General features: G+C 44.0%; 1 protein-coding gene across 7 annotated transcripts in view; it reads right to left on the bottom strand.

Moving 5' to 3' along the window:
* MID2 (midline 2) overlaps positions 1-27,614 on the bottom strand; it is a 202,761-nt gene that overhangs the window by 97,989 nt on the left and 77,158 nt on the right. Inside the window, exons 1-2 of one of the 7 annotated variants that reach the window (XM_038588017.1) lie at positions 15,467-15,827; positions 591-1,306 (exon numbers count right to left, since the gene is read on the bottom strand). In XM_038588017.1, the coding sequence (XP_038443945.1) occupies positions 591-1,250 (660 nt within the window). In that variant the 5' untranslated portion in view covers positions 1,251-1,306; positions 15,467-15,827. Of the gene's footprint in view, positions 1-590; positions 1,307-14,220; positions 14,243-14,766; positions 14,983-15,320; positions 15,342-15,466; positions 15,828-27,614 lie in introns of those variants that run through there. The other 6 variants (XM_038588020.1, XM_038588015.1, XM_038588018.1 and 3 more) reach the window with 6 other exon arrangements.

Raw genomic sequence — 27,614 nt, 5'->3', positions numbered from 1 at the left:
CCAAACCTGTTTCTTTAGCATGTCGAGAGGACAAACACATGTACTACTGTCCTCCACCAAAAAAAAAAAAAAAAAAAAAAAAAAAAAAAAAAAAAAAATCTCTCGCCTACATAGAGATACACTCAGACGCCTCCACCCACACCTCCACAGAGACACACCCAACCTTCCCATTGCTATACCCGCACCCAGGCATATCAGCACGTATGCTAATTACAGGACACCTACATAGGTACTCACATACCTAAAACAGGCGGAAAGATCATGACAAAGATAGATAGTGTGCAATATGTCACTGACAGAGGACAGACGGTGTTGTTTCTCTGGGCAGGCTACGTGTGGTACGGGCCAGAGGCTAACTCATCCAGAACTGGCCAGAGGTGAAGGGATGCAACAGGTTTGTGCCACTGATGAAGCAGGTCCCAGGGAGAGTTTGTGAGTGAGTAGGCAATTCCTCACGAGAACAACTTGGGAGTTAATTGACTTGTTACATAGGACAAGTGGACCTAGCTTGATTAGGGAACTTGCTAAGTGTGTATAACAATTGTGTGTAGAGACCAAGGTGTATAAGAGACATTTCCCAGATCCCTTACCTTGAGTTTCTCAAATCGGTCATTCAGGGACGCAACCTGATGGTCTCGGTGACGTCCCACCAGTTTGCATAAGGCACAGATCAATTGGTCATCAGATACACAATACATGTTCACTTTCTCGTTCTCGTGGTCCAGGCAGGTGATCCCTCGAAGGTGGGTGTCTGGCACGGGTTCCACCAGGCGGTGGCTGGTGAAAGGTTTCTTGTTGGGGTGTGTGGCCCGCAGGCAACGGTCACAGTAGGAGACCTCACAGGTGATGCATGTTTTCACTGCATCCCTGGGCGGGTCCTGCTCACAGAATTGGCAAGCAATTCGCTCACTAGACATGGCAGTGCTGGGCCTGTAAGTCCTTTCCCGGCGGCTCTCACTGGGGGAATTGGGCCCACTGACTGAAGCCTTCTGGAAGCGATCGATAATGTTCTGCAGAGTCACATTCCTCTTGAGGCCATCCAGGCCCCGGTGGTTCAGCGAGATAACATACCTGCATGTAGGACACTGGAAAGCAGTAATGGGTTCAATGGATTCACCAGAGCTGCAGCTTGAGACCAGGATGCGGTGGGCACAGCTAAAGCAGAGGCTGTGAGCGCAAGGGAGCAGAAGGGGGTCTTCGAACAACTCCAGGCAGATTGGACAGGTCAATTCAGACTCCAGTGTTTCCATCTTTAGTGAAAATAATCCTGCTGAGGCATTAAGAACCACAGAGGCTCTGCTTTCACCTGCGAGGAATACAAAGCAAGAGTCACTAGGCGTTTCCGAAGGAAACGTGGATGTAGCACAGTCACACACTAGCCAATGGAGGCTTTGCACGCTAGCTTCTCCAGTGGGGCTGGAGCAATAGGAAAGCAATCTGGGAATTAATCAAAAAGTCTTTCTGGGGAATCCCTGGGTGGCTCAGTGGTTTGGTGCCTGCCTTCAGCCCAGGGCATGATCCTGGAGTCCCAGATATAGTCCCGCATCAGGCTCCCTATGTGGAGCCTGCTTCTCCCTCTGCCTGTGCCTCTGCCTCTCTCTCTCTCTCTCTCTCTCTCTCTGTGTGTGTGTCTCATGAATAAATAAATAAAATCTTTTTTTTAAAAAGCCTTTCCCTACCCCCGCTTCAAACCTTGTTTTCAACAAATGTGCGAGTTTATGTTCCTGCACTAATAAATAGAACCAAGTAGTCACTTCTGAATCCTGGTTTGCTGGCTGACATAACTATTCCAGCTTATGAGACCAGTGCAGATCAGACCCCTCACATATTAGCCACTGACATCTCTGGTCCTGGACTGTGATGAGCCTGAGGCCCTGCAAAATTCTCAATCTCCATTCTCCAATACTGGTCTGTATTTTTCCTTCAAGGTAAAATAAAGGGGCTGTGCCTATTTCACATCTAGGGGAAGGAAAAAGGGCCATATTTCAAACTCTCTACTTCTTGAAATGATTCCATTCTGAGAGCTTGGGTGAAAAAGAAGAGCAAGCTTTGGAAAAAAAGGACTGCTCAGCATAGAATAATAAATTCTTCAGAGTGTGAACTCTAATTATTTCCTGGTGTCACTCATGGAAATTCCTGTTCTGTTCCAGTTCTAGTAAACTGAGTTACTAGAGATAAATGGTGCTGGTTTTCACTTCCTTCCTTCACCTTCAGCAAGCTCTTCATCTCATCAAGCTCAATGAGAAAGGACTTCCACTTTTCAACAAACTCAGCAATAGATGCTGATCAATAATGAAGACATATTACCTTTTGGTTTCAGCTGGGTTTTATTATTACACATTCACTGAACTAGCACAAGCCTACCATGAAGCTCACCTCCCCGTGTGTCTTTTCATACTTCCTAAAACATAACAGGATGCAAATCAACACCCAGATATAAATTAGCAAGGCGAGGAGCCAGCCAGTTCCACATCTGGTAATTTTCATTTTGGTATGTGCATCGCAGAGTAAAAGAAGTCACCCAATTAATGAAATTAATGAAACCAATCTCTTGGTCAATCTATCTCTTCTCCCACAGCCATTTCTGAGCTGAACATAATAGATATTGCCATGGGTCTTCTGTTAATTAAAATGAACACACATAAATGTTCTAAGCTAGCCTTAACTAAGGAAAAAATCTATCTTATCGACAGAAGGTGTTAATCTTATTTTTAGAAAAGAGAAAGCCGTCTTTGGCTCGTGAATAACTTTTGTTCATCATCTTACTATCATGGAAGACCCTCACTGGGGCTTGAAATTTTGATTCTGCCACTGAATAAAAACACCAGATGCATCCCTAAAAGCTGTTTCTAGATCAAACCTCTTAGGTGCACTAAACGAACTAGCTATTTAATGGAAATCTATAGGAAAAAGTTTAGAGTAAAGTAAAAGTAAAGAGTCTTTCTGGCAAAACAGCCACTCATGGTTGGTTTGGTAAGTTCAGACTGTATAACTACATTTTTAAAACATGAGACATGCAGTTATTCTGTTTATGATTTACAAGTGCTACAAAATTGTTGGCTGGCAATATGTAGTTTATAATACCTATCAGCATTCACCAATAGAGATGAAAGAGTACAATTACATTGTGCCTACATCACAAGACCTTAAAAGTGGAAGAAACTTTTAGTTAGAGATGATGGATTCCAACCTTTGCTCCAGGCAGGAGTATATCCTTTGATTGTTCCACTACTCAAGTTCAACATGGCCATAAATGAACTTGCTATCCTTCCTCTCTCCTCCCTCCCCCACCCAAAACCCAAAACACCTGTTCTTCCAGTTTTCCCTATCTGGTGAATATCACTAACCAAGCCTATAAACCTAGGAGTTCTCTCATTTACATGTTTATCACCACAACCACTAGTGGCTTCCAGAACCTTCTGTTTTATTTCATTTACATATCTCTGTCTCCAGCCAACTCTCCCTGCCCCTTAGGGCATCGATTGTTTTGTATTTTTATTCAGAACACAGTGCCTCATACATACTGGGTATTCACTAATTGTGAAATGAAGATCCCTTAAAGTAGAAGTCAGAAGAAGGGACCTAGCATTTATTGAGCACCTCCTGTATTCTGAATGGTGTTAAGCACTTTACACACATTACCTCATTAAATGCTGTCAAGAAGCCTGTGAGGAAGGAATTACCGTATCCATATTACAGCTAGGAAATTGGGGCTCAGCCCTGCTAAGTAAATTAACCAGGAACATATATACCCAGTGCACTGGATCAGTCTAATGCCAGTGCCTGTGCTCTTTCCCCTACACCTTTATTTCAATCCTCTCACCTCCTCCACTAAGGTTTATCTTGACTATTCACAAGAGGGCTTCTAAACAGTGGGTTTCCGCTTCTATTTTTGTCTGTGTCCCCCTGAGTCTCTCTGAATCTGTCCCTCATTCCGAGTCCCTTCCAGAATCATATCTTTTTCTTCTAGACCCAACTCCACCTCACACTACATTTTTCTTACTATCTCTTCCGGAACTGCAAGTTTGCCTTCTTCAATGTCTGTATTGGAAACTGCCTGGGAGAGTGGAGTGAGGCCTCCCTCCAAAATAACAGTTGGGGGACACCTGGGTGGCTTAGTGGTTGAGCATCTGCCTTGGCTCAGGGCATGATCCTGGGGTCCTGGGATGAGTCCCGCACTGAGCTCCCAGCAGGAAGCCTGGTTCTCCTTCTGCCTAGGTCTCTGCCTCTCTCTGTGTCTCTCATGAATAAATGAATAAAATCTTTATAAACAAAACAAAACAAAATGACAGGCAGTCAGGAGCATTGCTGAAAGACATTTATGTGTTAAGACTGATACAAAAGCAATTGAGGTCTCTGTGGTATTCTTCTAAATCTTAGGAGTGTGCCAAACAAATTTCTTCCATACAAAAGGAAGAGCTCTTTGAGTTTCCCTGAAATCGTAAATATTGTTCTGGAGTAAGTGGGACACTTGAACCTCATGATGAAATTAAGCTTTGAAAAGTATGCTATGGCTCAGCATTACCTCCAATAAGGTCAAAACAGGACTTCTAACCAGGGAGTTCAGAACCTCTTAGAACTGTTTGAAGAATGTTGTGTGTTTGTCATATATACATTCTCATGAGAAGAGGGCTGTCCAGGGCATTCAAAATGTTCTTAAAAGAGTCCCTGATAGAAAAAAAATGATCCACCTTAAGTGATGTCAGCTCTATAAAGAATAATATAAGATGGTTACAATCTGTTGCCTATGATAAGTAACTTTTCTATACTGTTTCTATCCTGTTCTGGTTTTTTTTTTTAAAAAAAAAGATTTATTTATTCATGAGAGACACAGAAGGAGGCAGAGACATAGTGAGAGGGAGAAGCAGGCTCTCTGTGGGAAGCCCTATCCATGCAGGACTTAATCCTGGGACCCAGGATCACACCCTGAGCGGAAGGCAGCTGCTCAACCACTGAGCCACCCAGGTGCCCCTATTCTGTTCTGTTTTATCATCATCTAGCAAATGCTTTAGCCGAGACCGGGAAACTGAATTTTTTTTCAACTTCTTCAAACATCTGTTCATTTCTCTCATTTATGAGGCCACCTTGTTCTGTCACTGCTAATATTTCAGAACCCTTTCAACTATCTCACATTTTCACTCCCTCCTTGATTATCTAAGCAGCTTTCCTCTTAAAATTTACCTGACACATACTATGTGCCAGGCACTAAATTATACCCTTTACATGCATCATCTCATTTAATTTTCACAATGACCCTCTACAAGATAGGTAGTATTATTACCAAACAAACAAACAAACAAAAGTAACTTGTCCCAGATCGCATTTATTTGCAAGTAGCAGAACTAAGATTCAAACCTAGAATAAGACTAAGAATCCAGAAATCAACTGATATTCTCATATGTTTATGGGCAAATAGCTTTTGATGAGGATTCCAAGTCCACATCAGTGAGGAAAGAATAATCTTTTCAACAAGTGGTATAAGGACAACTGCCTATCCAGATGGAAGCAAAGGGGGTGTGGAGCAAAGTTAGAGCCCTACCTCATACCATATGCAAAAATTATCTCAAAATAAAGCAACAACCTAAATGAACGTGCAGAAACTATAAAACTCTTGGAAGGAAACACAGGTGTAAATCTTTGTGAACTTAAATTAGGCAAGAGTTTCCTACATGATGCCAAATGCATGAGCAACCAAAGGAAAAAAATAGATACATTGGACTTTATCAAAATTTAATACTTCAGTGCTGCAAATGACACCACCAAGAAAGTGAAAAGACAACTCACTGAATGGGAAAAAATATTTGCTAGTCATAGATGTGATACGGGTCTAGTAGCTAGAAATAAACAGAACTCTTAAAATTCCACAATAAAAAAGACCAAAAAGGGGGCAAACGATCTGAATAGACATTTCTCCAAAGATAATACTCAAATAAATGATCAGTAAGCACATGAAAAGATACTCAACTTCATTAGCTATTAGGGAAATGCAAATCAAAACCACATTGAGATACAACTTCATACTCATTGGGATGGCTATATTACTACTTCACACCCACTAGGATGACTATAATTTTTTTAAAATCGTAAATGTCAGCAAGGATTTGGAAAGACTGGAAACCTCAAACACTGCTGGTAGGAATGTAAAATGGTGCATCTGCTTTAGGAAATAGTTTGGCAATTCCCCAGAAGGTTAAAAGCAGAGTTAGCATATGATCCAGAAGAATTGAAGATGTGCTCACTCAAAAACTTGTACACAGATGTTCATAGCAGCATCATTCACAACAGCCACATGGTAGAAATAACTCAAATATCCATCAACTGATGAATGGATAAACAAATGTGTTACATCCATACAATGGCATATTATACCTCAAGAGAAAGTAACAAAGTACTGATCCATACCACATCATGGATGAGATTTGAAAGCACAATGGTAGGTGAAACTGGAGAAGAAGCCAGTCACAGCAGGCCAAAAACTGTATGAATCTCTTTATATGAAATGCCTAGAATTGGCAAATCCATAAGAACAGAAAATACATTAGTGGTTGCCAAGGTCTGGGGAAAGGGAGGGGACAAGAGGGGTGGGGTAACTGCTAATGAGTACAGAGTTTCTTTTGGGGATAATGAAGAAAACATTCAGGAATTAGTAGTGATTATTGCACAACTTTGTGAATATACTAAAATCCACCGAATTGTATACCTTGAAATGGTGAATATTACGATACATCTGAATTTAAAAAAAAAACAAGATTCAAATCCAGGCCTGATCCTGGAATGTGAAGAGTTCACCACTATACTACATTGCCATCTATATAACTATGTAGTCATTCTAAACCCTACTCAATTACTTCTTTCCATTGTTTTTCTAGGTTGGTGATTCTCTGCCTAGGTTTCGCAATACCCTAGAATATCTCTAATGATCAAGGGTTGTCAGAAAATTCTCAGGTCCCAATTTTTATTAATTTAGAAATCACCAGGGGCGCCTAGGTGGCTCAGTCGGTTGGGTGTCTGACTCAGTTGGGTCATTTCAGCCCAAGTCATGATCTCAGGGTCCTGGGATAGAACCCCGGGTCAGGTTCCACGCTTGGTGCAGAGTCTGCTTGGGATTCTCTAATTCTTTCCCTCTCCTCCTGCCCCTCCCTCTGCTCACACTCTCTCATTCTCCTTCTCTCTCAAATAAACAAAGAAAATATTTAAAAATAAAATAAAAACCAAAAGACTCTTAAAAAAATAGTTGGCTTCCTATATCACAATATACTTTTAGAAAGGACAGAGGGAAGCAGCATGACAAAAATGAAACAACAGCAAACTGTTGCAACTTCTAAAACTCTGTGAGTTACTAATTTATACAGAATTAGAGAGTGTGCTAAAGATAAAGACAGGATGTGAGCCTTGAGCCTGATAGAGTGCCACCCGATAACAGGTAATCAGGAAGCTTTTGCCAGAAAACACAATGGTTTGTCATAAAAATGCACTGATGAAGTGCCTGGGAGGGCAGACCAATTGCCATGTGAAGAAACAAATGCCCAGGGATCCCTGGGTGGCTCAGCAGTTTAGCGCCTGCCTTCAGCCTAGGGCATGATCCTGAAGTCCCGGCATCGAGTCCCAGGAGTCCCACGTTGGGCTCCTGCATGGAGCCTGCTTCTCCCTCTGCCTGTGTCTCTGCCTCTCTCTCTCTCTGTGTATCTCTCATGAATAAATAAAAATCTTTAAAAAAATGCCCACATCCGCAGACACTGATCTGTTCCCTTCTGCAACATTCAGGTACCACCGTGTAGTCACATATGTATGTTTACGGATTTGCCCTTGCTCTATTATACCACTGTTTCTGCCTGCCTTATCTTCACCCTGCAACCCCTTTGGGCTAAGACCCCTGAAAAACAGAAGTCGATGAGAAAAAAAAAATAAGAAGGTATCATAAGGCTGTGTGCATAAGCGGAGATACAAAGGAGGAGCTTCGGTGCAGGTGATTAAGATAAAAATAATGCATTCTACACCTACAAAATGAAAGATTGATTTCAGCAATGCCCTCCAAATCTGACATTCTGTTAACTCTGATCACGGAGAAAAGCTGTGATCTGCACTTGGCAGAATTCGATTATTTCAAACGTTATTTGAACATAATTAAAAGCCCCCATTGTGTCAGCAGTTTGGATTCCTTCTAGTTTTCATCTCCTAGGTTTGCAGAGTGTGTCCCTCAGCTCTCATTACCCCCTGAGGAGCCATGGGTGCCCCCCATTGTCCCCTGTCCTCCTTCACAGAAAAACCAAGAGTGCCAAGAGTGTGAAACCAAGCCTGACCTCTGGGCTGGAGAATGAGGATAGAGCTGGGTCATATGACTTGTTTAAAAAACAAATTAATGTAAAATAAACACTCTTCAGGATATTAACAGGAATGTCCCATGAGCTTTTTCTTTAAAAAAAAAGATTTTATGTATTTATTCATGAGAGATGAGAGACAGAGAGAGAGAGAGAGAGAGAGAAGCAGAGACACAGAGGGAGAAGCAGGCTCCATGCAGGGAGCCCAAGGTGGGACTCGATCCCGGGACTCTAGGATCATGCCCTGGGCCGAAGGCAGGCACTAAACTGCTGAGCCACCCAGGGATCCCTGAGCTTTTTCTTTAAATAATTACAAACCCATATCCCTGCCTCAGGGGATGAGAGAATGAGTCCCGGCTTTACACTGATATTTCCCTAACTGTAAAGTGTCCTTCAAGTTGAGCTAGAATTACCAGAGGATCTCTTTTAAGATGCCTTCCAGTTCTGGGCGCCGGGTGTCCCAAAGGTTGGGCGTCTGCCTTCAGCTCAGGTGGTGATCCCAGGGTCCTGGGTTCAAGTCCCACATCGGGCTCCCCACAGGGAACCTGCTTCTCCCTCTGCCTATATCTCTGCCTCTCTCTGTGTGTCTCTCATGAATAAATAAGTAAAATCTTTTTTTAAAAAAATCCATAAATCTCCTCTATTGGTGTGATGAGAAAGGCTGACCAGTGAAGGGTATCATCATGGTACAAACAAAATGCATTACTTTCCTTGGGCCAAGCCAAGATGCTGGAGGGCAGTGGCTAGTTTTGCCTGTTGTCCTCAAGGAAAATATAATGGGTATTCCTAGAGGACAATGGTCGGGGAGAGGGGGTCCCATGGGGAGTACAAACTAATGAGAACACCTCTGGGAACGGAAAAGAAAGGCAATCGAATCCTGGAATGCTATTAGTAGTTAAGGACCCCTTGAAGCTGGGGGAAAAAATCATTTGGGAACATAAAAGACAACCAGTGCATAGAATTCTCACCCTAAAAGGACATGGACTAAAGACACAAACCCAGAGAAAAACGAGGCTAGGTGGCCAGTTAAGCATAACTAATAATAACAGTCATCTTCTGTTTCTGTACCATTTGATAGTTTCAAAATGGTTCCAAAAAGCCGTTATCTCATTTGAGCCTCAAAATAGGGCCTGGTTATAGTCCTGGCTCGAAACTGAATTAGCTGAGTGATCCTAGGTAAGACATCTAAATGGTCTGGGCCACAGCCTCCTTATCTGTAGGTTGAAAAATACCGATCCTACCCCGCTGGTGGGCTCTTACCAGAATCACAGGAGGATAAAAAAAATTATTTTTTTCAAAGATTTTATTTATTTATTCATGAGAGACACACACAGAGAGAGGCAGAGACATAGGCAGAGGTAAAAGCAGGCTTCCCACAGGGAGCCCGATGCAGGACTTGATCCCAGGATTACGACCTGAGCCAAAGGCAGATGCTCAATCGCTGAGCTACCCAGGTACCCCTAAAATAAAATTATCAACTTGCTTTGCAAATAGAGATATTCTCATCATACATTCACAGACAGACAGATACAAAGCAAGTTACTGAGGAAAGCAGCAAACATTTGGAAATTCGTCCCAAACACACGGTTGGCGTGATGGAGAACAGTCACACTCCCCCGCAAGTTTTCTGGAGGACCATGTGTCTGACTGTGGTTATTTCTTACGCTCCTATGTCTCCCGTTAGACTGAAGTTCCCTCCCCCCACACACAGGAGGAAAGAACTGGCTCTCTTCTTTTCAGCTTTTATCATGCACAGAGAGCTCAGGACTGGAGGTTGAGCACCAGAGCCAGTTCCTGTCTAAAACATTACTAAAGCCTGCTTAATATTTAATACTATGTGGATTTAATGATGTTTTCTTTACCATGATTAGCTCCTACATCCAACCATTGGCCATTTTATATAATAGAGTCATCATAAACATTAAAATGACTAGCATGATAGCAGAACTAAAAGCCCTACAGCTGCCAAAAAGGCAAAAGATCTAAGGAACCAAGAAAAGGATTTGCCAAGGTAACACATGATAATTGACAGGCATCCTAGGTACAATTCCTAACACCTTTATCTTCATGCAGAATACACTAGCAGTTGCAAGGTTGGAGAGCAAACTCAATCTACCCACTGCTACCAGTCAGTCCTGGTTTCAATCTACTCGAGGACTGCTTTTCCAAACCTCTCTCGCCCAGTGCAATATTTGTAAATTTTTAAATGTTCAGTGACACACCTGGATGGGCAGTCCTCTCCACTTCTACAAATAAAACCGGCAATGTATGTATGTAGGGCATACCGTTGAATGTTAGGCTTGAGTGCACCCCAAGTTCAGATCAGAAACAAGGGACAGAGAACAGAAGGTTATTTGAAATCAAGCTTCTACTCCCTGGGGAATCACATGGATCCTAGCAACACTGAACAAAGGGCTATAGACAAAGCAATTGAGAATTCTGGACTGTAAACCATTTTTCTCTCTCTGGGCTGTATACATTCAGACACGTCACCGTCCTACATTAGCATTGTCTACCAGGCCTATGCTTTATTGCTCCTAACTGGGCAAACTGTAAATACTGGGATTTTTCCGGTTCAGGAGGATTTGAGTTTACGTAATGAGTTTGTTATCAGATCATTTGGTCTCTGTGAAAGAAAAGATCCAAAGACTGGGAACTCTGTTCATCAACCAGAGGAGTCTGGCCTTTAGGAAAGAGGCTGAGACAGAGCCCAAGGTCAAGCAGTCAGAGCTCTGCAGGGAGACAAGAACCCAAATAGGACAAGCCTTACTAATGATACTTTGCCAACCAACTTAGACTGAACCAACATCCTAGTGCGCACTCAGGTGAACCCCACATAGAGAAGGGAATGGTGGGACGTTGGGACATTGCTCCAAACTCCTCCATTACCCACACTGTAACCCATCTAGCAGTCTGAGCAGCTCAGGATTTCTAAAGGAAATACAGGAGCTGGAAGATTGAGTATCGAAAAGATTATGTCTGCCTACGGTCATAGAGAAGGGGAAGATGGAAAAAGAGAACAGGAGGAAGAGCTACAGACCCCTAGGGTCCACGGAAGACTTGGAGCAGAGTTTTAATTCATGAAAATAGACAGAAAAACCTATCGATCCTTGGAAGACAGGGGAAATAAAAAGGGAAATAGCCAGCAGTCTGCACAGGAGGATCCCTGGAGTTGTAACTTCTTGTCCCAACACCACTCATCTGGTCTTCTCATTCGTTAGCATGATCCAATACACTGGCTGTGAAATGCTTTTCTAGCCTCTGCTCTACACTGCTCAGTGATGAACACAATGTTTCTTGAGAGATCCAAAATAGAGAGATCACCATAATACTACCTGAGTACCAACGTGGCATTTATCAAAAAGTGAACAACGGGAAACTCTCCTGAACTGTCATATATCCATGATCAACATGTTAAATGTCATAATTTGATGATGCTATGCTCTAAGACCTCGCCAGCTTAAGTGAGGAGGCATTTCACAAACACAGTGCCTCGTTTTCCCCTTTGCACAGAAAACAAAACAAAACAAAACAAAACCCGTCACGCTAAACAGAAATAGAGCACAGCCTGACCTCCACTGGCCTCCACCAGCCGCAGAATCGCATGGCCTAACAGCTAGGGAGTTACCAAGATCCACGAAGACCAGATGACAGACACACAGAAGGCCAAGCAGGCACCTCTGGAAACAGCCATTCCAAACACATCCTGTACCTCAGCCCTGCCCTCACCTCTTTTTAGGGGTCTGGGACTCTGCTGGGAAAGAGAGAACCTGAGTCCTGATAGAGAGAGTGAAAAGAGGACATTCTCTCCTCTTCTACCAAGCCAACGAGGTCTGCTGAGTGGGAAAGACCTAGTCTTCCTGCAGTTTCCTTCTCAACTGTCATGGCATCAGCAGATTTTATGGAAGGATGAGGGAATGGATGGGCTCACTACCCAGAGCAATTTTTGGATGCAATTATGAGACTCCCCTGGCACCGATTTAAGATCTGCAAGTTGGAGCAAGTTGCCATGCACTCCGAGGAGGGATTAACTAAACCAATTTCATCTCAATTTGCGCTGTTCAGATGATAGAGTCATGAGGAAACTAAGTCACTGGGGCCTGTAGCAGGGCTTCCCAGGGTGACCGTGCAAGGTACAACGTGCCAGGTGAGATCTAGTGGTCATGAAAGAGGGAGCCAATCAGCCCTTTGTTTTCCCTAGCCTCTACCCCTGTCTTGCTCCTCCCTGTCCTACTCCGGGTGCTGCAGGTAAGGAAGGAGGCCTCAAATGAGGAGGCCAAATATGAAGGCCAAGACCTGGAACTTGGCCCCATCAGCAGAGAACTCTGCACACTGTAGGTGCTCAGTAAATATTGTTGACTCACTGCTGCTAGATGCTAATCATGCTCCTATTGCCAGGCCTAAAATTATTTATGCCGCTTTTCAGTAGAAATTAACTGCCCCCATACAGGCTAAAAATGGGTGAGGTTATGTTTGCAAATGAGTCTGACTCAGACTGTTAGGTTGGAGTACATTAGATATGATTCAAGCTTCAACTTAAAATAATCACCATTACTCCGTATGCCTAGTTTTATGCATGTTTTCATTCAGTTGTACATGCTTTAGGAACAACAAACAACAGAGTCCTGAGTATGGTGATAGATTTGGCTCCTGGGGTGGAGGGTGGCTAAGGATGGTAAGTTAGGGTTTCCAGTAAACCAGAGTTCCTCCTCACACCCAGTCCAGCTATTATCCCCATAAAAAGGTAAATGAAGCGCTTTATTTGAAAAGCGTAATGCTGAGAGTTTATAGAACCCTTTCATCTTCAAAAGACCAAGCAGAGCCTCAAAATGCCCAGTATACAGTATTATGCCTTTTACACAAGTACACCAAGTATAAAAGAAAGGTCATAGGAATGTCCTAGGGCCATAAAACCAATGTGATGTCAGATTTGGGATAAACTCTCTGATCTTCCTGACTCCTAGACCCATATTTCAACCACAGAAATCCAGTTGTGAGGAACGACCAGGAAAAATCTCGTTCACATTATGTATCTATATTAAGGTAATTGATTGGGCAGGCATATATAAAAATAGCAGACTGTTTCTCCCTTAGGGCAGTCAGTAGGATTGCAGAGGGGAGAAAAGGGGGCATGTGAGGGTTGGGGTAATCAGCTAGAGTCAAGCCAGAAGGAGGAGAGAGAAGCTCCCTATTATTCAGCATTTCCCTTCTATTGGAACATCACCAGAGAAGTGATTAGAGAGCATTGGGAGGGAACAGAATAGGGTTCAAGGCAGCCCTTGCCGCCCAACTAGAGAATCCAAGGAATCAACCACATACATGACTGGTCTTTTTATACAGTTTCCACTATATTCCTGTATCAGGGCTCCTCCTCACAGGCACACAACCATCACCATGCACCTACCCCACACTCAGAAATCCTCAAAAAGGCAAATTGGTTGAGGAGCAAGAGGCTGGAGGGCTGGGAGGCAGGTGGAGCACGCACGCAGGTTGGTGGGGGTTAGTCTGGGGGGGACGGTGCGTTCTGCTGGGAGACCTGGGTGGGCAGGTAGGTGTGTGACAACGCAGGAAGAGGGCAAGTGATTGCGAAGAAGGGTAAGGGAGCATGGAAGAGAGAAAGTGAAGAAAACTCAAGACCCCAGGATCCCAATTTCCTGCTCTGTGGGGTTTGGGTGGGAGGGAGAACCAATAAAGAAAAAAAAAGAAAAAAAAAACAATCAAACAACAACAAACAGACACACACACACACACAACCACAAAACCACAAAACGCCTCCAAGAAATAATGTGCTACACACAAAGTGCTAAGTGGCCTAAAGCTCATCATTACCGAAACTGTTTCTGTAAATCTAGTCCGCCGTTATTTACTCCATTCTTAAGAGGCAGGAATGGAAAAACCCTACCTCTCCCCGGTACGGTCGCAGTCTGTCCTCTGGACATAGAGAAGTTTTCCCTCTCTCCCACTGAGCTGGTTTCAAGGCTAGGCCAGAAATAAGGAACCACCCAGACGGAGACCCGGGAATCGCTCCCCTGGCAGAAAAGGGAGTAAGTTTCATCTGGCCTCCCCGCCGGCAGGGTGTCCGCAGCATCCCTGGCTGCTGCAGCAGCCACTGCCGCGTGGAGGGCCGGTCGAGGGGCGCCGCCCGTGTCAAGAAGGCTATCGGCCGCGGGAGCGTGGGAAGGCGGCGGTGCCCTTTCCCAGACTCACGCACAGGCACCGGGGCAGCCGCTCGACTGCCCGCGCCAGGCGAGTCGGGGCGCTGGAGGCCTCGGGCCGCCCCCGCCCCACACCCCGGAGTGCAAACTCCGTCCCAAGAGGGCAGCGACGGGCACCCAGGCCAGGCCGGGGCCCCCACCGCCGACACCGCCACCTCGAGCCTCGCGGTGCCCCGTCACGCCGCCCCGCCGAGCCCCGGGGCCCTGGGCCCCGTGCCGGGCCCCAATGGCACCTGAGAGGCGGCCGGAACCGGAGCCCGGGTCGAGCCGAGTGCGGGCGGTGCCCCTCGGCTCTCGGGGCCGTGGCGAGGGGGCGCGTTTTACCCATAGCGTTCCCGGGTGCCAGCCATCTCCTTGGCGCGCCCGAGGGCGCCGGGCGCTCGCCTGCCTCCGCTGGGAGCTGGCTCGGGCTCCGGCGCGAGCTCCCGGGCCGCCGCCGCCTCTCTAGGCCGCCGCCCGCCTTCGCCGCCGCCGCCGCCGCCGCGCAGCAGCCGGGATCCGCCCGCCCGCGCGCCCCGCGAGAGACAGCACGGCAGCCGCGACGCTACCGCAGCTGGGTCTCCAGAGACGAACTTAAAGAGTTTTAGCCCTTTCGTCCAGGGGCAGCACCATGACACCACGGCAGCACCACACTGTCATTTCCGCCGCCGCAGAGGAAAAAAAAAAAAAAAAGGCAATCCCTACGAAAAGGGGGGTGGGGGGCAAACAGGGCTGGGGCTGGCGCCCCGAGGTAACACTGCGAAGGGCCCCGGGTACCAGGGGCGCTTGACCACCTTCCCGGTCTCACCTTCCTCCACCCCCGCCGCTCCCAGCTCCCCCAGCCCCTCCTGTGGAGGCGCGTTTACAGGTTTTCTCCCCTGGCTGGAGTGACCGGAGAAACCTGAGCAAGCCAAGGCAGCGGGTGGGTGGGGTTCGGGTTACTACGGTACCTACCAGCTGATTCCAGCAGCTTTTTCTCCAGCGCCCTGTCATCTTGAAGGAAGACACACCGAGGGGCTCGAGCGGGCGTGTGTGTGCGAGCGCGTGTGTGTATGTGTGTGTGAGCGAAAGACAGAGAGAGAGAGAGAGCGCAGAATGTGTACGAAATGCAGAAGGAAGACTATGGCCAAACTCTTTTCCCACCCGCCAACCCTCTGATCGCACAAGCCACCAGGTTAGAACAAGGAAAAGGCCATCGCCACCAGCAACGACAAGAGAGTGCCTAGGTCCACCGCACTGGTTCTCAGATGAAGCCGCTCCGGTGCAAAGTTAACTACCAAGTAAAACAAAAATAGTGGAGGACACATAAAAGGGCAGACAATTGAAGGAAACCCAACCCCTCTTTCTTTTTACAAAGGGAGAATGCCTGTGTTTTATTGGCCTTGGGCAGAAGTTGTGGAGATGGATTAAAGCCACCAAAATTTTAGAAAAACAAAAGAGAGTAGAGTCTCATCTGCACATCCAAATCCTTGATGGGCAAAACAAGAGGGTCGTTAAACAGGACAATAGGACAGATGCCAGCCATCCAGGTATAATGTCCCTAATAAGCTAATTGGTCCATCTGGAACCCGGAAGCCTCATTGGTCTGGAGTCAGCCTCTTGGCTGACCTGTCATTGGCTCAGAGACCACCACCCCACTCACAAAGAGGATGAGAGAGGAAAGGAGGAGGAGGCCCCAGAGGAGATTCTGTACCTAAGGTGGGATCAAAGGGGGAGAGGAAGGAGAGAGAAGAGAGAAAATGAAAGGAAACACTCCCCTTTCTCATAGGCCTCCCATTACTGTGCATGGGAACGAGTCCAGAAAAATTAAGGTAGCTCTGGGAGTCTCCCATGAAGGAACCAATAGTAATTAGCCAACACCCCTGTTAAACAATGTGCTAGACAGCCCTGAAGTGGAAACGAAGGCAAAAATCACAACCAGGCTATCCTGATGAAAGTCTGACCCTGAGAGAAATAAGTTAATGAGTCACACCAAAGGCACAAACAACTGAAATCAGAAACAGAAGCGGGACCATATCAGACTTTAAAACTTCTGCATGTCAAAAGAATTAACAGTGAGAAGACACAAACAGAGGGGAAATATTGGCAAACCCTATATCTGATAAGGGGTCAGTATCTGAAATATATAAAGAACTCCTACAACCCAATAATGAAACAAATGGCCCAACTGAAAAATGAGCAAAGGACTTTGGATAGACATTTATCTCTTCAAAGTAGCTAGACAAATGGCCAAAAGTATGAAGAGATGCTTAATGTCACTAATCATCAGAAAAAAAATGCAAGTCAGAACCACAATGAGATATCACCTCACACTGGTTAGGATGGCTACTATTTTAAAAACAAGCAGACAGAAAGGCAGAAGTGTTGGCGAGGATCTGGAAAAATTGGAGCCCTTGTGCACCGTTGCTGGGAATGTGAAATGATACAACTGCTCCAGAAAACAGTATGGAAGTTCCTCAAAAAAGTAAAAATAGAACTACCATATGATCCAGCAATCCCACTTCTGAAAATATAGCCAAAAGAATTGAAAGAAAAATCTCAAGGAGATATTTGCACGCTCGCATTCATTGCAGCATTATTAACAATTGACAAGAGGTAGGAGCAATCCAAATGTCCATGGGAAGATTAAAGTATAAAGAAAAATATGGCATATACCATATACAGTATGGCATATACAGTAGAAGGTGGAATATACATGTCAGCCATAAAAAAGAAGGAAATTGGGATGCCTGGGTGGCTCAGTGGTTGAGCTTCTGCCTTCGGCTCAAGGCATGATCCTGGGGTCTGGGATCAAGTCCCGCATCGGGCTCCTTGCAGGGAGTCTGCTTCTCCCTCTGCCTATGCCTCTGCCTCTCTATGTGTGTGTCTCTCATGAATGAATAAAATCTTTAAAAGAATAATTTAAAAAGAAGGAAATTTTGTCATATGCTAGGACATGGATGAACCTTGAGGATCATATGCAAAGTGAAACCAGTCAGTCCTAGAAGGACAAATACTGCATGATTCCACTTATAGGAGGTATCTAAAATAGTCAAACTCGTAGGAACAGAAATGGTGGGTGCAGTGGGGAAGTGTTGTTCTGTGGAGGCAGAGTTTCCATCATACAGGACTGGGATGCGGGGATAGCAGGGAGGTTCTGGGGAATCTGTTGCACAACAATGTGCACAAGGTTGACAATATTGCACTGTACATTAAAAAAATTGTTGAGAGGCTGATTTTATGTCATGTGATTCCCTCCACAATAAATAATGTATTTTGTCAAAAACTGAGTCAGAAGTAAACTGATCCTAGCATAACAGAGGAATGGATAAATAGGAATTTTATATATATATATATATAAATAATTTTATATATATATATATATATCATATAGTTATCTCTCAGCTGTTGTTAAATGAAAAAATCAAGTGGTGTATGGTTTGCTACTACTATGAAAAGCTGATTACACAGGTTGCCTGGGGGTCAGGCATAGGAGGAAGTACTTAACATTGTATACGCCCTTTTGTACTCTTTTGTACTCTGAATTTTTTATAATGTCCCTGTATTGCCTTTCTTTTAAAGATTTTACTTATTTATTTGACAGAGAGAGAGAGCACACAAGCAAGGGAAGCAGGGGGAGCGGGAGTAGGAGTGGGAAAATCAAGCTCCCCACTGAGCAGGGAGCCCAATGTGGGACTTGATCCCAGGACCCCAGGATCCTGACCTGAGCCAAAGGCAGACACTTAACCCACTGAGCCACCCAGTTGCCCCTGTATTAGCTTTTTAAAAACAATTTTAGAAGAACAAGGAGCATAGAGACAGAAAATAGGATAGAGGCTATCAGAGGACTGAAGGGAGGCCAGAATAGGGAGTTAAGTGTTTAATGGCTACAGTTTCTGTTTGGAAGGATGACAAAGTGCCAGAAGTAGATAGTGGTGGGGCTTACACATCCTTGTGAATATACTGATTGCCACTCAAAAATGGTTAGAATGGCAAATTTTATGTTATGTATATTTCACCGCAATAAAATTTTTTTTTATTAAATGAAAAAGGACAGGGCACCTGGGTGGCTCACTGGTTGAGCATCTGCCTTTGGCTCGGGTCGTGATTCTGGGGTTCTGGAATCGAGTCCTGCATCAGACTCCCCATGAGGAATCTGCTTCTCTCTCTGCCTATGCCTCTGCCTCTCTCTGTGTTTCTCTCATGAATAAATAAATAAAATCTTAAAAAGAGAGAGAGAGAAAGAACCAGAATGTATACAGAACAGGTAGAGGTTGTTGTGTTTGTATAATAAATTAAAATATACAGTTGACCTTGAACTGTGTGGGTCTACTTGTACACAGATTTTTTTACAGTAGAGTACTGCAACATATTTTTCGTATAATTTTCTTAATTAAATTTTCTCTTTCCTAGCTTACTCTAAGAATACAGCTAAATTGTCAGGGTGCCTGGGTAGCTCAGTCAAGGTTGAGCATTGGACTCTTGATTTTGGCTCCAGTCATGATCTCAGGGTCATGAGATGGAGCCTCAGGACTGGGCTCCACACTCAGTGAGGTTTCTGCTTGAGATTCTTGCCCTCTCCCTCTGCTCCTTCGACTCCCACTAGCTTACTCTCTCTCTCTCAAATAAATATCCTTTTTAAAAACGATACAGCTATATTGTACACCTGAAACTAACATAACACTGTATGTTAACTATACTGGAATCAAATTTAAAAATTAGGGGCACCAGAGTGGCTCAGTGGTTGAGCATCTGCCTTCGGCTCAGGTCGTGATCCTGGGGTACTGGGATCGAGTCATGCATCAGGCTCCCCACAGGGAGCCTCTTTCTCCCTCTGTTTTAAAAATAAATAAATAAATGAAAAACTTCATAAAAATGTAGAACAAAAAAAGGGTACAATATATAATGCACATAACATACAAAATATATGTTAATCAACTGTTATCAGTAAGGCTTCTGGTCAACAGTAGGCTATTAGTTATATTTTGGGACAGTCCAAAGTTATATGCGGATTTTCAACCACAGAAGTCTGTGCCCCCAACCTCTGTGTTGTTCAAGGGTCAACCTATGTAAATACATAGAAAAGAACCTGGGAGCACACCCAGTGGAAGCGTAGAATTGTGGTGGTATTGAGAGAATTTTTCGGGTTTGAGTCTATATATTTTATAACTGTTTGAATATCCTACAATGAGAATTTCTTTTGTAGTTAAACATTTTTTTATGTCATGGCCCGAAAACAAACCCAAGTTGAGTCACAAGTCAATTGAACCCTTAGAATTCTTTAACCTCACTGGATATGATCTCTGCAGAGAGTTGGAGAGTTTTCTAAAATGTGAAGAAGTGATCGCTTTGGTCCCAGACACCGGAGCCACGTTAGCTACCTCTTGGCAGCGCCGTTGCTCCATTAGAGGACATTTGCTTTTAATGGTCTTTACCATCCTTCAGAAACAACCTCTCCTTCACTTTTTAGCAGTCTCCCCTCCACCTGAGTTTCCAGTGCTTTCAAGCTAGTCCTTGGCTTACCAGAGCTCTATACAGAGTGCTGGAACCCCGTCTTCCCCCCACAGGCACCAGCCCATACTCAGGACCTTTTCTCTCCTTATCAAAACTTAAAACTGTTTCTGGATCCCTTTCACAAAAGACCTTCCTAAGGATTTCAATCAACTAATTTGAGCAAATGTTAATAGCTCCATTTGTCTCTCTATTAGTAGATAATGTTTTAATTTTAACAGAGGCCTTCAATGCATTAACTCAAAGAAATGACTAATAGTGTGTGTGGGTGGGGATGGGGGGGTGGGGAGATTTTGCTACTTATGTCACATAAGCAGCTGCTTTGAAAATATCCCCATGTTCAGTGGTTTTATGCAAATTATTGCTGTAAATGTATGAAAGTAAATGTTTCGTATCTGGCAGGAAAAGGAAAATGGGCTGGGAGATGTGATGAAATTATTTTTTAATAATTATTTAATGGTTACCTTTGTATAGAACATGTGTTGATCCTATTATCAAAATAAATCAGATCCATGAGGAAAAAAAAAAAGATACTTGACAGATTCAGCTTGAGGTGTTCAATTGAATTAATCTGGAGCGGAAGTACCACATTGCAGTCCTAGAATGTGAAAGGGACATCTCATGGGCTCTTTTTTTTCTTCAGCTAAGAATTGGAGAGGGGGGTAGGCGCAATGACTCCAGATACTTTCTGCAGAGAGAAGCACAGAGCCCTGTCTGTTTTGGAAGGAAAAATCACAGAAGGGAGATTTTGTTGCACAAGAGAATTGTCGCTTCTGCAGAAGGGAACCTTCCCACTGCTCTCAAAAGAAGCAGCTAGTTGTCTGAAATCCAGAGGTTTACCAAAGGTTTACTAACCAGTGGGGGGCGGGGGGGCGTCAGGGAGGCTCTTAACAGGATGGTGAGAAGAAAGGTACTTTGGCAGATGCTCATCAATAGGACATTGTTCTAAAACTAGCCATTTAGTGGCTTAAGAGACAGTGGTTCAAGATAAATATGCTCCCAGTATGGAGGAATGGCATGTTCCTGATACTTTTTATCCTCCTTCAATCTATATTTTGGTATTGCCTTTTATTAATTTTGTAATTTATCCAAATTGTTGTTTGTTGCAAGAAACACATATATTTGATATTTATATTATATCGGTAAATATTTTCCTGTAGTTTTTAAAAAATTATTTATTTGAGAGAGAGCACACATGGGTGCACATGAGCAGGGGGGAGAGGAAGAAGCAGACTTCCCACTGACTAGGGAGACTGACTTAGGGCTTGATCCCAGGACCTCCAGATCATGACCTAAGTCCAAGGCAGATGCTTAACCCACTGAGCCACCCAGGCACCCCTTCCCTGAAGTTTTAATTAGTCTTCAGGCCCAAGTCTAAACATTCCCACTGGCCATGTGTTTCTAACAAGCACACCAAGTCACTTAGAGTCAGGCTTCTAAAACCTCGTTCTCGGGGCATCTGGGTGGCTCAGTGGTTGAGTGTCTGCCTTTGGCTCAGGGCATGATCCCAGGGTCCTGAAATCAAGTCCCTCATAGAGGTCCCCACAGGGAGCATGCTTCTCCCTCTGCCTATGTCTCTGCCTCTCTGTGTGTGTCTCTCATGAATAAATAAAATCTTTTTTTAAAATTTTTATTTATTTATGATAGTCACAGAGAGAGAGAGAGAGAGAGAGAGAGAGAGGCAGAGACATAGGCAGAGGGAGAAGCAGGCTCCATGCACCAGTAGCCTGATGTGGGATTCAATCCCGGGTCTCCAGGTTCGCGCCTTGGGCCAAAGGCTGGCGCTAAACCGCTGCGCCACCCAAGGATCCCAAATAAATAAAATCTTAAAAAAAAACATAAAACCTCATTCTCCATGGTTTTTCTCTCATCTCATTACCTGTTCCTCAGGTTCTGTTCTTTCCTCCTCCTGCTTTTCTGTCTCCAAAGGTTGGTGTGTCCCAAGACTCAGTCCTTGGTTCTATTCTCCAATTCTTCTCACTCCCTAGGTGACCTCCTCTACTCTCACAGTTTTAAGTACAAGCCCCATTTTATCTTTCCAGCTCAGACCTCGCCCTTGAGTCCCCATGTGCATAGTCACCTGGCTGTTTTACATCTCCATTTGGAGGCTTCACAGACACCTGTAACTTAATGTGACCCAAGGAAAGCTCTTAGTTCTTACTCCCCCTATCTCAGTAAATGGCACCACCCAACTGTTTTAAAACCAGACACTAGGATGTCATCTTTGCCACCCTTTCCTCTCCCCAACATCCATCATTCAATCCATCAAGTCTTGTGTGGGTCTCCCCTTCCACCTTTGACCCCTTGCAATAAGTACGTGGCCAGAGTGATCTTTTTATTTTATTTATTTATTTTTTGAGAGTGTGAGATCAAGAACATGGGAGGAAGGGCAGAGGGAGAGATAGAGAGAGAAAATCTTAAGTGGGCTCCACACTAAGCACAGAGCCCACCCAACACAGGGCTCAATCTCATGACCCTGAGATCATGACCTGAACCAAAATCAAGAATCAGAAACCTAAGCAACTGAGCCGCCCAGGGGCCCCCAGGGTGATTTTTTTTTATAGGAAATAGGATTAAAAAAAAAGGAAATCTGTTTTTTTGCTCCCTCTTCTCACTGCCATTAGTGTGAAATTCAAATTGCTCAATGTGCTCTATAAGACATGGCATCAGCTGGCACTGCCTACCTCTCCAACCTTATCCTGTTCCACTTTCACTCTTCCTCACTACAATCCAAACACACTGCCCTTCTGACATGCCTTGAACCAACCACAAGCTCTTGGCTACCCCAGGAATTTTGCATATTCTCTTCCCTCTGCTGGTTACTCTTCCTTCTACTCACCATATGGCCCTCTAGCTTCTTTTCTTGGGACTCAGAGAAACCCTCCCTGACTACCTTACCTAAAGTATAACCCTTTCTCATTATTCTCTAAGACAACACTCCATTTATATCCTTTAGGGCATGTATCATTAGCTGAAATTACCATATGTGTTTATTATATGTCTTCTCCACATACATACATACACACTAGCAATACATTGCACAAGACCAAGAGCCTTGTCTATCTCCATCACTTATGTATCTCCAGCACCTAGAACAATACCTGGCTCATGGTAGGTGCTGATATTTGCTGGATGAATGGCAATAAATGAGAAAGGTGCTCCAGAGATGACCTTTACCACCCTGATACAGATTTACCCCCATCTTCGACCTGCAGCAGGACTATCACACATAGAAAGGACTCCTTGGCAGAACGCATGGATTTGTAGCAGATTCATGCTGGGACCTCTTTATTCAGGACCTCGACTGCCTACACAGCAGCAACTTTGAAACTGACTCAAGAAACACTAGTGTCCCTCAAGATATTAACTGGTGTTCAGCAAAAAAAGAAAAAAAAATTCGATCAAATAAGTTTAGGAAATGCTACAGTGTATCTCCCTCTCAGAGACACAGCCCACATTAGTGTATCAAGACCTTAAGAAGTCCTACCAGACATAAAACCTATTTTAGCTTTATTTAGCATTTCCCAAATATGTTTGCCCACAGAACTTTTATGTTCTTCTCACTTACTCTCATAGGACACTAGCATCTCTCAAAATGGAGTTTTGGAAATATTGTTGATGTAGATATATAGGTATCATCATGTAGGTCTATATATATATCTATACAGGTCTCCCCTGCTATCTGAAAGTACTGTGTTGCTATAAAACCTTTCTTAAGGGATGCCTAGGTGGCTCAGTCCATTAAGCATCTTCCTTTGGCTTGGGTCATGATCAATTAGTGAAAACAGATGCTACCTTAGGTCTTTCGTGAATGCAATATGGTGGAACATGAACTTTCAAAAAGCAGGAATACCTGTACCATAGACATGAGTAAGAGTTCACTTAAGATCCATGACAATAGGGACACCTGGGTGGCTTAGTGGTTGAGCAGCTGCCTTTGGCTCAGGTTGTGATCCCAGAGTCCTGGGATTGAGTTCCTCATCAGGCTCCTGTAGGGAGACTGCTTCTCCCTCTGCCTGCGTCTCTACCTCTCTCTCTCTCTCTCTCTCTCTCTCTCTCTCTCTCATGAATAAATAAATAAATAAAATCTGGGATCCCTGGGTGGCGCAGCGGTTTGGCGCCTGCCTTTGGCCCAGGGCGCGATCCTGGAGACCCAGGACCGAATCCCACGTCGGGCTCCCGGTGCATGGAGCCTGCTTCTCCCTCTGCCTATGTCTCTGCCTCTCTCTCTCTCTCTCTCTCTCTGTGTGTGTGACTATCATAAATAAAAAAAATAAAATAAATAAATAAAATCTTTTAAAAAATCCATGACAATAAATTCCAACTCAAAGATATTGGTGAAATGAAGTGGGATTTAAATTTTAAATAAGGCATTGCTGGGGGTAGTGCCTTCTGGTTATATTGACCTATTAGGAGGATACTGGCCTGTAACGGGTTAAGAGGCTGCTCTAAATTAATTCAAATCTTCTGGCCTGAGCGAATCATTCCCTTGGGCTACTGAGTGAGAACCTGAAAATAAGATTGATGAACCAACCACCATCATCGGGGAAATTGTACACATGGAAGAAGTACCAGTATCAGATCCTCCTAGACTAGAGAGGAACTGCTGTCAAAGGAGGAAGGAAGGCAGATTTTGCAAATTGCAGACCAGCAGGCTTAATGTTGACCGGAGGCAAGACTCATACCCCTCTTCCTCTTACCTATTTCAATAACTTCTTTCTGTTCCTTGAATTCTCCAAGCTCAGCCCTGCCTAAGCCTTTGCATTTGCTGTTGCCTCTGCTTAAAGTAGGGGTGGGCAAACTTTTCCTGCAATGAGCCCAGAAGTAAATATTGTAAGTTTTGTGGGCCATATGGTCTCTATCACAACTACGCAGCTTCCAGCAAAAGCAGCCATAGACCATGCATAAACAGTAAAACTTTATTTACAAAAAACAGGCTTTGGGCCGGATTTGGCCCAAGGCCCATAATTGGTCAACCTGAAGTATGTTTTGCCAGGACTGTTAAATAGATAATTCCTTTTTGTTCAGAATTCAGCTCAAATAATCATTGCTTCACGGTAAACTATTCAAACCAAAGTAGCCACAAATTTACTTGCTTTGCAATATCCCAATTTAATTCTTTCCTTTTTTTAAATAATAAATTTATTTTTTATTGGTGTTCAATTTGCCAACATACAGAATAACACCCAGTGCTCATCCCATCAAGTGCCCCCCTCAGTGCCCGTCACCTATTCACCCCCACACCCGCCCTCCTCCCCTTCCTCCACCCCTAGTTCGTTTCCCAGAGTTAGGAGTCTTCATGTTCGGTCTCCCTTTCTGATATTTCCTACCCATTTCTTCTCCCTTCCCTTCTGTTCCCTTTCACTATTATTTATATTCCCCAAGTGAATGAGATCATACAATGTTTGTCCTTCTCCGATTGACTTATTTCACTCAGCATAATACCCTCCAGTTCCAACCACGTTGAAGCAAATGGTGGGTATTTGTCATTTCTAATGGCTGAGCAATATTCCATTGTATACATAGACCACATCTTCTTTATCCATTAATCTTTTGATGGACACCGAGGCTCCTTCCACAGTTTGGCTATTGTGGCTATAGCAGTAGACATTGCTGCTATAAACATCGGGGTGCAGGTGTCCCGGCGTTTCATTGCATCTGTATCTTTGGGGTAAATCCCCAACAGTGCAATTGCTGGGTCATAGGGCAGGTCTATTTTTAACTCTTTGAGGAACCTCCACACGGTTTTCCAGAGTGGCTGTACCAGTTCACATTCCCACCAACAGTGTAAGAGGGTTCCCTTTTCTCCGCATCCTCTCCAACATTTGTGGTTTCCTGCCTCGTTAATTTTCCCCATTCTCACTGGTGTGAGGTGGTATCTCATTGTGGTTTTGATTTGTATTTCCCTGATGGCAAGTGATGCAGAGCATTTTCTCATGTGCATGTTGGCCATGTCTATGTCTTCCTCTGTGAGATTTCTGTTCATGTCTTTGGCCCATTTCATGATTGGATTGTTTGTTTCTTTGGTGTTGAGTTTAATAAGTTCTTTATAGATCTTGGAAACTAGCCCTTTATCTGATACTTCATTTGCAAATATCTTCTCCCATTCTGTAGGTTGTCTTTTAGTTTTGTTGACTGTTTATTTTGCTGTGCAGAAGCTTTTTATCTTGATGAAGTCCCAATAGTTCATTTTTGCTTTTGTTTCTTTTGCCTTCGTGGATGTATCTTGCAAGAAGTTACTGTGGCCGAGTTCAAAAAGGGTGTTGCCTGTGTTCTCCTCTAGGATTTTGATGGAATCTTGTCTCACATTTAGATCTTTCATCCATTTTGAGTTTATTTTTGTGTATGGTGAAAGAGGGTGGTCTAGTTTCATTCTTCTGCATGTAGATGTCCAATTTTCCCAGCACCATTTATTGAAGAGGCTGTCTTTCTTCCAGTGGATAGTCTTTCCTCCTTTACCGAATATTAGTTGACCATAAAGTTGAGGGTCCACTTCTGGATTCTCTATTCTGTTCCATTGATCTATGTGTCTGTTTTTGTGCCAGTACCACACTGTCTTGATGACCACAGTTTTGTAGCCAATTTTAATTCTTTCCATTGCACTTATCACTAACTCACATTTTCTTGTGTTGACTTGTCTCCCTGCACTCACATGCACCAGAATAGTAACTAACATTTTTTGAGCTCTTATTATGCACCTGACACTGCTCAAAGCATTTTACATATATTAGCTCTTTTATTTTTTTAAGTGATAGACATTTTTTAAGATTATTTATTTATTTATTTATTCAAGAGAAAGAGAGAGAGAGAGAGAGAGGCAGAGAGAGAGGGAGAGGGAGAAGCAGGCTCCATGCAGGGAGCCTGACACGGGACTCAATCCTGGATCTCCAGGATCAGGCCCTGGGCCGAAGGCGGTGCTAAACCCCTGAGACACCCGGCCTGCCCTATTAGTTCTTTTAATCTTAATAATAACCTTGTGACAATAATACTTCATCTCCCCATTTTATATATGCAGAAACCAACGCTGAGATTAAGTGATTTACCCATGTGGTCACATAGTTTCACAGGTAGTGATTCCAGGATTTAGAGCCAGCTCATAAGCTTTATGTGATTGGGATACTGTGGTTTATAATAAGAAATAAATATTTGGTCTTTGTCCCTGTTTCTGGCACAGTGCCTCTAAAATTCTGGAATTTCCCAAGTGATGAGAGCAGAAAAATATGTCTTTTTGTTATGTTAATGAGATGACTTTTGGACCACACCTAAGGATGGGAGCTGCTTGCCAAGAGAACCAACCATGTGGTTAGAGGGTTGGAACATTCAGTTCCTCCCCCTCCCACTCCTGACCAGGGAGGGAAAGGGCTGGAGGTTGAATCAATCACCAATGGCCAGTGATTTAATAAATTGTGGCTATGTAATAAAGCCAAAAGGACCAGGTTGGACAGCTTCCAGGTTGGTGATCACACATTCACGCTGAGAGATGGGGATTTGGGATTTGGCATAGAGATTATGTGCCCCTTCCCACATACTTTGCCCCATGCATCTCTTCCATCTAGCTGTTCCTAAATTATATCTTTTTAAAAAGATTTATTTATTTATTTGAGAGAGAGGG

The sequence above is a fragment of the Canis lupus genome, chromosome X, assembly GCF_011100685.1.
Source record: "Canis lupus familiaris isolate Mischka breed German Shepherd chromosome X, alternate assembly UU_Cfam_GSD_1.0, whole genome shotgun sequence".
Classification (NCBI taxonomy): Eukaryota; Metazoa; Chordata; class Mammalia; order Carnivora; family Canidae; genus Canis; species Canis lupus.
This window is presented reverse-complemented; position numbering and strand designations above follow the sequence as displayed.